This window comes from Festucalex cinctus, chromosome 1, assembly GCF_051991245.1.
Source record: "Festucalex cinctus isolate MCC-2025b chromosome 1, RoL_Fcin_1.0, whole genome shotgun sequence".
Lineage (NCBI taxonomy): Eukaryota > Metazoa > Chordata > Actinopteri > Syngnathiformes > Syngnathidae > Festucalex > Festucalex cinctus.
This window is the reverse complement of record NC_135411.1, coordinates 17,373,738-17,385,895: the sequence shown is the minus strand read 5'-3', so window position 1 is coordinate 17,385,895 and position 12,158 is coordinate 17,373,738. Positions and strand designations below refer to the sequence as shown.

At 38.7% G+C, this 12,158-nt stretch overlaps 1 protein-coding gene across 3 annotated transcripts in view; it reads right to left on the bottom strand.

Annotated features, from left to right (window-relative positions):
* The window catches only part of LOC144017996 (adenylate cyclase type 1-like), a 63,503-nt gene that overhangs the window by 29,741 nt on the left and 21,604 nt on the right, over nt 1-12,158 (bottom strand). For all 3 annotated transcript variants that reach the window (XR_013283319.1, XM_077520062.1, XM_077520050.1), the window contains exon 4: nt 10,676-10,787. Coding sequence is in view for 2 of the 3 variants with exons in the window: in XM_077520062.1 (XP_077376188.1) it covers nt 10,676-10,787 (112 nt within the window). In the remaining variant the exon portion in view is untranslated. The remainder of the gene's footprint in view (nt 1-10,675; nt 10,788-12,158) is intronic.

The following is a 12,158-nucleotide window of genomic DNA, read 5'->3' as shown; positions in this document are numbered from 1 at the left end:
CAAATCCACAACATCCTCCAACTTTAGGTTGGAAAGCGCCCGAGGATGGAAGCGTGTCTTTGACCGTCGCTGTGGTTTGACTTGGATGTCAATTTCCCTGAATGCGATCAAAGCAAGTAGGGTCTTCCGTCGGCTAAATTTGCTCGCCAAGCATCAAGCGGGAAGTTCATCCGCAACGTGCATCTCGCGCGATCACGTTGATGATATTGCACATGAATTTAAATCGGATCGTTCACGCTCCGATGGCTCTGGGCCACTTAGTTTGACACATACTGTAGTTGAAAGTGTCAAGACAAATGGGACCTGATTAACAATTTATGTTTAAAAAAAAAATAAAATAGTGCTTTTCTGATGTCATCACTATCCATTGATAAGCATATGCAGTGTCTCATTTTTGAGAGAAAAAAGTATACATATGGATTAAATAAATAAATAAATAAATAAATACATACATAAATAAATAAATACATACATAAATACATACATTAGAGGTGCACCAAAATCTCGATTTTTGCCGATCCGATTTTTTCTCATAATAAGAAGCCACCTTCAGTGTACCAATCTTGTTTAAAAAAAAAAATAAATAAATAAAAAAAAAACAAAAAAAAAACAATATCTGAACAATATCTGTGAAATCAATCAGTTTGTTTTAACTACACATGAAGTATTTATCTAAAATAAAAGCCTAATAAAAGCATCTCATCAAAAGAGGATACTATTTCAGGCCTCTGAGGAGAGAGATGACAGAGGTGGAAAAGATCGGTTTATTTTTAAGGGATCGGCCGATCACCGACCCCCCCCCAAAAAAAAAATAAAAAATAAAAAATTAAGGAAATCGGGGCTGATAAATCAGGCGGCCGATCGATCGGTGCACCCCTAAAATAAATAATTACAATATTTTGAGATATATTTGATGTTTTTTTTTTTCTATTTGAAGGAAGAAAAATGTGATTTGAATTTTTAAAAATGGGGAAGAAAATTAAATTGAAATACATCTCCATTTTTTTGCACACCAAAAACCATATTTTTAATTACACATTGTTGCTTTAAAAAAATAATGTTAGGAATAATAATAATAATAATAATAATAATAATAATAATAATAATAATAATAATAATACTGCTATTGGCTGGCAACCAGTTCAGGGTGCACCCCACCTACTGCCCATAGCCAGCTGTGATAGGCTCCAGCACCCCCCGCGACCAGAAAATGGATGGATGGATGGATGGATGGATAATAAAATAATAATAATAATAATAATAATAATAATAATAATGATAATAATAATAATAATACTGCTATTGGCTGGCAACCAGTTCAGGGTGCACCCCACCAACTGCCCATAGCCAGCTGTGATAGGCTCCAGCACCCCCCGCGACCAGAAAATGGATGGATGGATGGATGGATGGATGTATAATAAAATAATAATAATAATAATAATAATAATAATAATAATAATAATAATGACTTGGCAGGTAAGCTGGCAGCAGATCAAACATTTCCAAGCAATGGGCGAAGTCTGGCCACCAGGCAACAGGAAAGCACAATCATCTTTAAGTCCAAAGGTAAGCAGAGCTGCATCGCTAACGTAGAATAGCATTACCCTCTGATAACTATCCTACTAGTGACGAAGTGCTGCTTCCACGAGTGAAAATGCAATCCAAAAAGCTTTTCTTGTCTCACAGGCACTTGGCAGGTCACACGTCTTGTCTCTACCTTGCTCCACCTTTCATCGCCATGGCAACAAAAGCCATTGTTGCGTTGGCACAACCCGCTCTACAGGTGTGCGGGGTGAGCAGTGGCTCATTTTCATGACAACCATGTTAAGCATCAAACCCACTCCAGATTTATAACCTCAATGACAAATGATGCAAAATCATGTTTATGTTGAACATTCAGAAGTTACCAGGAAAAAATGTCAGATTTTGGATGTAATAAAAGCTTTGACTGTAATACTTATTCATCATTTGGGACACTGTTAAAATCTAAAATGAGCTTGTTTGGTCTGAGCGGATCTCCAGTCGGCACAACGCAGAGCAGCGAGCACACCGTCGCCTTACGGGAACGGGGGTGGGACTTAGCGGTGATCCTCGCATCTGCTCGCGCGGCAAACCGCATTAGAGTAGTTGGGTTCTGTTTACACGACACATTTCAGATACTGGCACAGCCACGCTATTGACGGCGTGATGCTATGAGAAATGAAGTTGGAATCATACAAGAATAAGGTCAGAATTGTATGATGAGAAAATATACACATGCTTGAAGATGAGGAATGTCAACAATCATAATGTCAGGATGTGTGGATTATTTTTTTTTTTGCTACTATTGCCACTATATATTTTGTTTCTTGTAACACTATAAATGTATTAATTAACCTTTTTTCACATTTGACTAATCTTGCAAGAATTCTACAAAAAAATTCTCATGTTATGTTTTTTTTTATTTTATTTTTTTTACTCTTGCAACATCACATCTATCTACAAAACAAAACACTCGCAGCCAAAATATTTGCATTCGATGACACGATTAGATTACAGTGTACTTTTGTCCTATTACGTTCCTGTTTTGCTCAAAAAGTGCACCCATTTCTCAACTTTCTGTTTTCACAACTTTCTTAGAGCGGAAAAAAACAAACAAACAAAAAACCTAATTCTTAATTCTTGCAGGATTAAAACTTGGGTGTGATTTAGACTATTTTTGGGAATGTAACTTTTTTTGTAACTTGCAAGAATTAAATAAATTTCCATCCATCCATCCATTTTCTAGACGGCTTATTCCTCACAAGGGTCGCGGAGGGTGCTGGAGCCTATCTCAACTGGCTCTGGGCAGTAGGCGGGTTGCCAGCCAATCGCAGGGCACAATACATTTCTTTTTGTTTTTTTTTTTTAAGAATAAGAATTTGTTACGTTGTAACTTCTTTACCTGTACTACTGTTTTTTATTTTTAAATACTACCCATTTGTTATTACAGTAGGACTTTATTCTCATAGGAGTTTTCTCCACAAGATTACAATGTTACTTTCAGAAGAATATGATAGTACCCTTTTATGATTCGTCTATTGATTAACCGTCATAAGAGGTCATTTTTTTTTTTACTCACGACTGCCACCTCTGGCCCAAAGTGCAACTGCAGCATTTGTCAGGCTCATTCATGGTGCCCGTACGAGTACGTGCATAATCTTAAAAGTGACAGCCACATTTGACAAACGAAGACATGACTTCAAATGAGGTAAGAAAAACTCCGCCCCTCCCCAAAGAAACGGTGGAGTGAGCAGGGTCCGCACACTCTTCTTTAAAGTGAAGATATAAGCTGATAGGTGCAGTTAGAGTAAAACAGTCAGGGAGCTTTGTACTTATTTGGGCATTGGTTGAGCATGCATGATGTGTAAAAAAAAAAAAAAAAAAGCTTTAACATTACCTTTTTAAACGGCACAATGCACCTTTAAGACTTTTGTTTTCAGAAGATTCTGAATTTGTTTTCCTTAACTAATAATTGACTTTCTTCTTGCATAAAAAAAAAAAAAAAAAAAATGTTTTTTTTTTTTAAAGCGTCTGATTTATATACGTTCTGGTAAGAGTATGACATTATCTAGAGGGGAAAAAAATCACATAAAATTATGACATTTTCATATATTTTAAGTTATTCTTGTAAGAGTCCAACTCAGTATATATATTTTTTCTATTTTTAGAGTTGCCATACTGCCATGTCATTGTGAAACTACATGCACTGTAGAAAAATGCCAAACAATAACAATGGTGAGAATTTCTCAAGTTGTTTTAAGTGCGAGGGGACTCTTCCCCATTCAAAGAGAAAAAAAGGCAGTCGATGGATCCATCATTGAGCCATCTAAAAATGGAAGCGCGAGACAGAGCTGGGAGAGGGAGTGCAGAGAGAACCACGGGACATAACAGACGCCGTTGAGGGAAGTAGGCTGCTGCGTGTCAATCAAGAAGCTGCGAAACAAGAAGCGGAGGAGTCTGGAAGCCGTGATGCACGGAGGTGTTATGACAGGAGAGAGAAAAAAAAAAAAGACACACGAGAACCACGACAACGAGGCAAGCGATGATAATGTGCATGCGCCTATATAGACCTGTGCTGCCACAGTCACCTTGAAAAAGTTACTTAGTTACTTTGCTTAGTACTTGATTTTAAACTGTCACATTTCTTTGTTTTATTGTTGAACAAAAACAAAAGATTTAGAAGGTGTCCAGGGTCAGCAGCATCACATTAAGTTAACTGAAAATTTAAATAAATAGTTTCCTGAGATTAACTCTTTGACTGCCAAAGACGGTTAATAATGATTAGTAAAATTACGATGAATGGAATGCGATCTTTCATTTAGTACCCACACTGTATATGTAGTAAAAACAAACTATATTCTTGTTGCCTTGAAAGATGAGTTAAAATACTCGAAATAGGCTGGCACTGGGTTTTTTGTTTGTTTGTTTGTTTGTTTGTTTTTGATAACGTCTGGCAGTCAAAGAGTTTTAAGATTTTTATTTTTTATTTTTTTTTATTTTTATTTTTATTTTTTAGGAAAAAACAAAGCTATGGTATTTACTTCTTTAAGTGTCCATTTAACTTTTAGCACATTCACTGCCAGCCCATAAATGCATCATTTGACGTCTTTTTCCGTCAATGGAAGTGAATGAGTTAAAAACATACTAATACTAACCTTGGGAGCTCCCTGAACATTTTTTATTTTTTTTTAAATATTAAAATGAAGTATATTGTCCATGCATCCATCAATTTTCTGAACCGCTTGCTCCTCACTAGGGTCGCGGGGGGTTCTGGAGCCTATCGTAGCTGGCTATGGGCAGTAGGCGGGGGACACCTGGGACTAGTTGCCAGTTCCATCCTCGTCGCTTGAAGTATAATGTCTAAGATAAAAAAAAAATAAAAAAAAAGCTACATTTTGAAAAGTCTGAAAAAATGTTCAATAAGCAGAAATGCTTTAAGACATTGCAACAAAGTCAAGATTAACATTTGTATTTTAAAAAAATTGACGCCAATATTCTTCCCAGCACATCCGCCTCCCAGTTCTGAGGACTCGGGTTCGAGTCCGGGCTCCGGCCTTCCTGGGTGGAGTTTGCATGTTCTCCCCGTGCCCACGTGGGTCTTCTCCGGGTACTCCGGTCTCCTCCCACATTCCAAAGACATGCATGGCAGGTTAATTGGGCACGCCAAATTGTCCTTAGGTGTGATTGTGAGCGTGGATGGCTGTTTGTCTCTGTGTGCCCTGTGATTGGCTGGCAACCAATCCAGGGTGTCCCCCGCCTACTGCCCAGAGCCAGCTGAGATAGGCTCCAGCACCCCCCGCGACCCTTGTGAGGAACAAGCGGTTAAGAAAATGGATGGATGGATGTATATTCTTGCCCCTCTTTTTACTGAAATTTAATATCGGCTTCAAATTTTGGTTATCGACCTCCTTGACTACAAATAATCAGCATCGGTATCAGCCCTGAACAAAACATATAAGTAACTTAAGAAGTTACTGATTATTTCATTTTAAAAGTTTCTTTATTAGTTATATTCAACGAATGCCGACAACCCCGCTAAACGTAACATTGGCAAATAATTTTTTTTTTCAAAATGCTAATTTTGCCTTCACAAACTGCGATATGCAACTGATTATTGCGTTTGTACATTTACATTTTCTGTCATTATATTACAGCATTTCATTGTAAATTTCACGGCCATTTTTTACAGTGTTAAAGTTGCAACGAGCACGCCTTTCAGCACAGAAGCTGTTGTTTTGGGTGCGACACAGCCTGCTGCAGACTCAGCCAAGGAGTGGAAGTGTTTCTCGAGTGAGGGGACCAGTTGGGGTGTCAATTTGCACGCTTGCAAATCAACCACCATCTCTTAGCTGTCCTCACTTGATGGACGACGGCACAACTTGAGATTTATTGTGTTACAGGAATGGGGTGTTTTGTTCAACGATGAGTTTTTTGGGGCGAGAGCGGTAAAGTCCCAAAGCTTTCTTGAGGTGTTAACGGCGCTAATCTTCCGTCTCAGCAGCAGTCAGCAGATTCTGGCGACGGCGCTGAAGAGTTATAATTACTCTCAGCTTGCGTTCAAGTGGGTGGTGGGAATCAAACTGCCGACACTTATCAGTGTGAGTGGGTTTCCTGGAAACCCAATTTTTATGTATTCTTTTCCCATGGGACAGGAAGACCTAGTCGGAATTTAACAGAGGCTAAAATTCTGGAACACTAATGTTTGTTTAGTGGCCTTAATCAGACAAGGAATTGCAGTGATGACTCAGAAAGCAGTAAAATTTGTTCTTGTAACTCCACAACGGAAGGCCGGCGGACATTCGAACGTCAAACCTCATAACTACGAGGCAGACTTGCGAAATAGTACATAGTGTTTCCCGCAATTTTTCTTTCTATCCAAAATATATTGTGACAAATTAGAGATGAGAAACATCCAAAAGAATGGTGTGCATTATGAAGCCTCCTTAGGAGGACTTTGTGTTCCTGGCCCGCGTCCCATACAGCTTGCACTGGTCCAGAGAGTGGACAGGTGGTGTGGGGTTGGTGCTGGAATGCTATTACGAGATGACGCCCAGTGGCCATGTGCCATCATCCGCTCTTCGGAAGAAAAGAAAAAAAATGAGAGAAAATGACCGCCGCTATGATGAGTCACCGCTAGCTGCCACTTCCTGCCCAAGTGGATCAGAGTGAGGGGGAGCTTCGGGTCGGGGCCAGGCTATGACATCGGATGACAAGCTCTAACGCATCGAATCTATTGTCAATACAAACATGTAAACAATTCCAGAAACACACACACACACAAAAAACAACTTAGGACCGCCCCCTCATTTGAATGACATTTCATGACGTATTTCATGCTGACATTGTCTGCAGCATGAAATAAATAAATACTGGTAACTACAAGAGCAGAATATTATTATCTAATGAGTGATATTTTTATTTTTGTATTTCCACATTTATTTTAATATTTATTATTATTTTTTAATCTTTTTATTTTTGTATTTATTTCCACATGTATTTTATAGGTATTATTTTTTAATCTCGTTTTGTATTTATTTTTAATTTTTATTTATTTTTATTTTTCAATTATTTTTTATTTTTATTTTTTATTTTTTTTTTATTTTGAAATTATATTATTTATATGCATTTTTATTTTCACTTTTATTTGCTACTAATACCTAGCTCTCCAAGTACTACCAACATGACCAAAATTTAAACATAAAAAATCCTATAAGAGGAGTAGGCATAAGTAGGAATATAACAATTTTATTTAAATAATGGTTTAATTAAAAATAATTACAAATTAAACTGAAATCAAATTTCACTGCGATTGGTTGGCAAACAGTTTCAGGGTGTACCCCGCCCATAGCCAGCTGGGATAGGCTCCAGCACCCCCCACGACCCTTGTGAGGCAAGCGGTTCAGAAAATGGATGGATGGATGGATGGATAAAATTTCACTTCTAAAAGATTAAGTGCAAATGTTTTGTACCAATAAGTTACATACAACTGAACTGTACTTTTTGGCAAGGATTCTTTTGCATGCCACTAGAGGGAGCCATGTTTGAGAAGCATTGATTTAAGCTAGTGGAACAGTAAACTAGTGTTTAACACGCCTGCCTCGCAATTCTGAGTTTGGAGGTTTGAATCAGTGTCTTCCTGTGTGGAGTTTGCACGTCTTCCTGTGCTTGTGTGGGTTTGCTTTTTTTTTCTTCTTCTTCTTTTACTTAAGTGTTGTCATGACACATATCCCAATTGGAACACATAAAAAAAAAAATGGAATTGCGCCACTTCAGTGTAAATTAAGTCTTAGTCATTTCTATGTACGGATGCATGTAAACAAGCAAATTAAAATACAACTCAGCCAAGCAAGCCAAATTACACATTGAGTCCAACATGTATTAAAAGACAGATTGTGGCTTTCCATGTTGTCGCGTGATTTTCATTAATATAGCGTATATAACTGCCCCACTTCAAAATGTTAGTAAAATCAAGTAGTCATTTTGAGTGAGTGCAGATTTCCAGTCAACTATTTACAAATGGGTGGAGCTGGAGTTGCAACTCCATTCAATCGTTTCGCACAGCCAGCATGGAGGAAAAAAAAAATCAGCCTGGGGCGAGCATGAACTAGATTAGAGTCTTCCTCAAATGAAGAACTCAGTAATCACATTACACATCATAAGGCCTTCCAGTATTCACTGTGACACCACGCTGAGCTGACAGCCAAGAGCGTTGCACTCGCCAGGGGTGGGGAAGCGTTTCCCTATCAGGGGTCATTTCACTTTTGAGAAAATCTGCCGAGGGCCATGCTACATTTATGAAAAAATATGATGTGAACGATTGAAGTGTTTATTATTATTGAGTGAAACCTCATAAGTCGAATACACCAAAAAGCTTGCGGCAAAAGCCATCTGTTTTTATCCAACACATGGGGCGGCCATTTTGCCACTTACTGTCGACTTAGAGCGACATCACAGTTGTTCACATATTATCGTAAAGAAAATGTTGGACTCGACACCCTCTTCAGGTAGCAGATGTTTGAATGTTTATCATTACAGAAATACCTATGCTAATGTCCAATAGCCCATATATGGCGTTTTGATTTATGTGTTAGCATTAAGCTAGTGGACTCTCAGTAGATGAAATTGTATGCCTTGGTAGAACATTTGGTGTTTGGAAACACAATGTTTAATTCTCTTTTGTTTTGTGTCAGTTTTACAGGAAACATCCACTGCCAGTGAAAAATACACAGCTTGAAGCAAGCAACGATATTCTCACCCTTGTACTGTACACATAGTTAGGGTGACCGGATTCTCAAAATTAAAAACTGGGACACAACAGTTTCACTAAGAATTAATTATACAATAAATTCTCACCAGGAACTATTAATGAGAAATTCAGGCTAGTCAATCTGATGACCAGTGGTTGTGTTTTTAGCTAATGCTAAATGCTATCTTTGTTGACAGTTCAACAGCTCTAAACAAGCAATGCACTCACCATGATCCAAACTTTTTTGCTCGGTCCTGGCAGCTATTGGAAGCCGGCTGTGCTGCTGACCTTGAACCACAGTTCCTCATTGTAACATTGGAAATATGTTGCCAGAAAAGCTCAGCTTGTGTTGGGTCTCAGCAGCAACCGCAGCATTTGGCTAGTTGGACTATGTGTCCCATGATTCTTAGACACAAAATCAGGAAGTACTTCTACAATAGTTCCGGTGTCGGTACCAGATGTGATCGGGCTGCCAGATTGTATCGGGTCGCCTGCCGATGACGTCACACTACAGTATTGTCCGGTGATGGTCCGTTTACAATTGCTCAAAATAACAAAATGTATGGACTAAAATTGTAAAAAAAACATAAATAAACCTAAAAATATAAAAGCGTGATACTTTAAGAGTGAGGAAAAAAAAATAGATTGAAGCGCCTTCGCGCTTGCCGGTTACGTCAGTACAGCAGCGCTAACAAAGTTAGCTTCGGTTTGGTTTCTTTTTTAGATGTTCACAAATCAGTCACAATAACAAAAAAACAAAAAGTCTTAATGATAATAGGAACACATTAAATGACAATGTTTGTTACAACTGAAACAATTATTTTGTGTATTTATCCTTTATTCAATCTATTTTGCGGTTATATTCTTAGGTTTACTTACGTTTTTACAATTTCAGTCTGTACATTTTGTTATTTAAATGTCATATTTAATATTTTCTTTCCAATGTTTGATGTCAACTGGGTCATTTCCAGCCAATCCTGTAGCGGGACGTGTTCGTCAGGAGACCCTCGATACCATCTGGCAGCCCGATCACATCTAGTACCGACACCGGTATGACGAAAAAACGCCTGTTAGCAATTCGATGCTAATGAGTAGGGATGTTCGATACCACTTTTTTTCAGATCGATACCGATACTCAGACTCTCAGTACTCACCGATACCGATACCAACTGCCGATACCAGTAGTACATTTTGACAAATAAATAAAAAATCAGTAAAAGATATTTTTAAACAAATATATTTCCTTTAATTTTGACAAAAAAAAACAGCACAGTCACTCTTCAATAGTCTTAACGCTCAAAATAAAACACAAAAAGGATCTTTTAGTTTAAGATTCACAATTTTTAAGTATTTCCAAACCGGTGAAGTTTTGGTGAAAAACTGCTGCAAGCTAGCGCCAATCACAGACAAGGAGGACTCACTTAACGTCTTCCCCCTCTGCCATCGGTCGCTTGTACTCGTCTGCATCACGAGTACTTGAAAAAAAGGCTGGTATCGGCCCGACACCCGATACCTGGTATCGTTACTCGCCCATCCCTACTAATGAGAATGAGAACACAAACGTTGATGTGGAAGTAAATAGGAAGGAATTTAACAGTTAAATTACTATTTTTTTTTTTTTTTTTTTTTTTATCACATGAATCGCTATGACAACTGTGTTGACATACATATGGCCCAAAGAATTGGCTTGCTGACTTGACTTAAAAAATAAAATAAAATAAAAAAAAGTCAATGGGATGCTTGGCTGTGAGGAGACCTATGTAAAAGTGGGGAAAAACAATGGGGCTGGCGAAGCTCAAAACGGGGACTGTCCCAGATAATCCTGGACATTTGATCACCCTACACAATCATATTTGTATACTTACTAACACTGCCACTGAAAACGAGCGGTGATACAAACAGACTCACCGTCGCGAGCTCGTCGAACTTTCCAAAAAGCTCATTCAGCAGCTTGACCAGTTCCTGGGCGGTGCACTGTGATGCCAAGCTGGTGAAGCCGACGATGTCTGCAAACAGGATGCTGCCACGGGCAAAAAGGAGAAATGGCGTGTTATTGTCATGATCAGATTAGCAAGCGAGCGAGCTCTTTAAATGACATTTAGGAGGTCAGCTTGAACAGCAACTTTGGATTTTTGACGGCGAACGAATCAAAGATGGCAATTAGTGGCCAGCAGCAGGCGAAGAAAGATTAAAAAAGGACGGAGGGAGAGAGATAGACAGAAGAGAGCGAGGGAGCGTCGGCCCCATTTTGACTGGCGGCACAGTCAAAGCACAGTGACTGAAAATAGAAGCCGGAGTATTCTCACGGGGATCAAGGTGAAGACGTTTGCTCTTTAGAGGAGTCATTCAGGGATATTTGGCAGCTGTCAGGACTAGGGATGTAACGATATCCAAACATCACGATAGGATATTATCACGATACGAAGGTCACAATACGATAATTACCGCGATATTGGCGATATTTAAAAAAGATCACAATATTGTAAAAAACAGCGCTAATGCTAAAAAGAACAATATTGTGCTTTTGTACATAACAGCAATGCATATAAACCACCTACAAACGCTAATAACAACATTGAGGCACTTACTTGCTAATGCAAGCACACATTGATCGCTTCACAAGCAAATTAGGTTCCCCTTCATCTGACAATTAGCATAGATTTTAAACATAGAAGGCCAAAACATCCCTAATGAAAATTAAATTGCACTAATAAACCAGCCACTAGAGGGTGCTATAACTGCACAAATGGAAATCAACTTGACTTTTTTAACAAATGTGTTCCTTTTAAATATTGTGAACATGACGACGACGATATTGTGGCAGTTTTAATATCGCGATATCACGATATTGCCCTTATCGTGACATCCCTGTTAGCACAGTTTCCACAAAGCAGGCCAGTTCACAGTGGTACAAAAATTTGTTGTTACGCTACCAAAAGAGTCCTGTTCCTCGTCTGTTCTCGCTTTTAACACGGAGATCCCATAAAATTGCCACCTAAAAGCCATAATAAGAATCATCTGTGTGCTTCCTCACAGCGACGCGCCATCCCACAATAAAGTAATGAGATGCGGAATACCATTACACATTGACATTCCACCTCCTAGACCAGAAAATTGCCAGTTTCACGTTGATCCTCCATTTCGTGTGTGAGAGCGACACACGAAAGAAGAGGGCCTCCGGTTTAATTCATGCCAACACTCAAATTGGCCGCCATCTGTGACGGACAAATATTTAGAACGCTGAATGTTGCATTAGTGCAAATCTGCAAACAGTGGGCCTAATGCGACACGTAACTGCATTGTGGGTACATACAGCAGCCAATAATAGAGCGAAGAACTGGAGAAAACCCAAATTGATTTTGAATAGGCAGCCTACACAACACATGTCCCG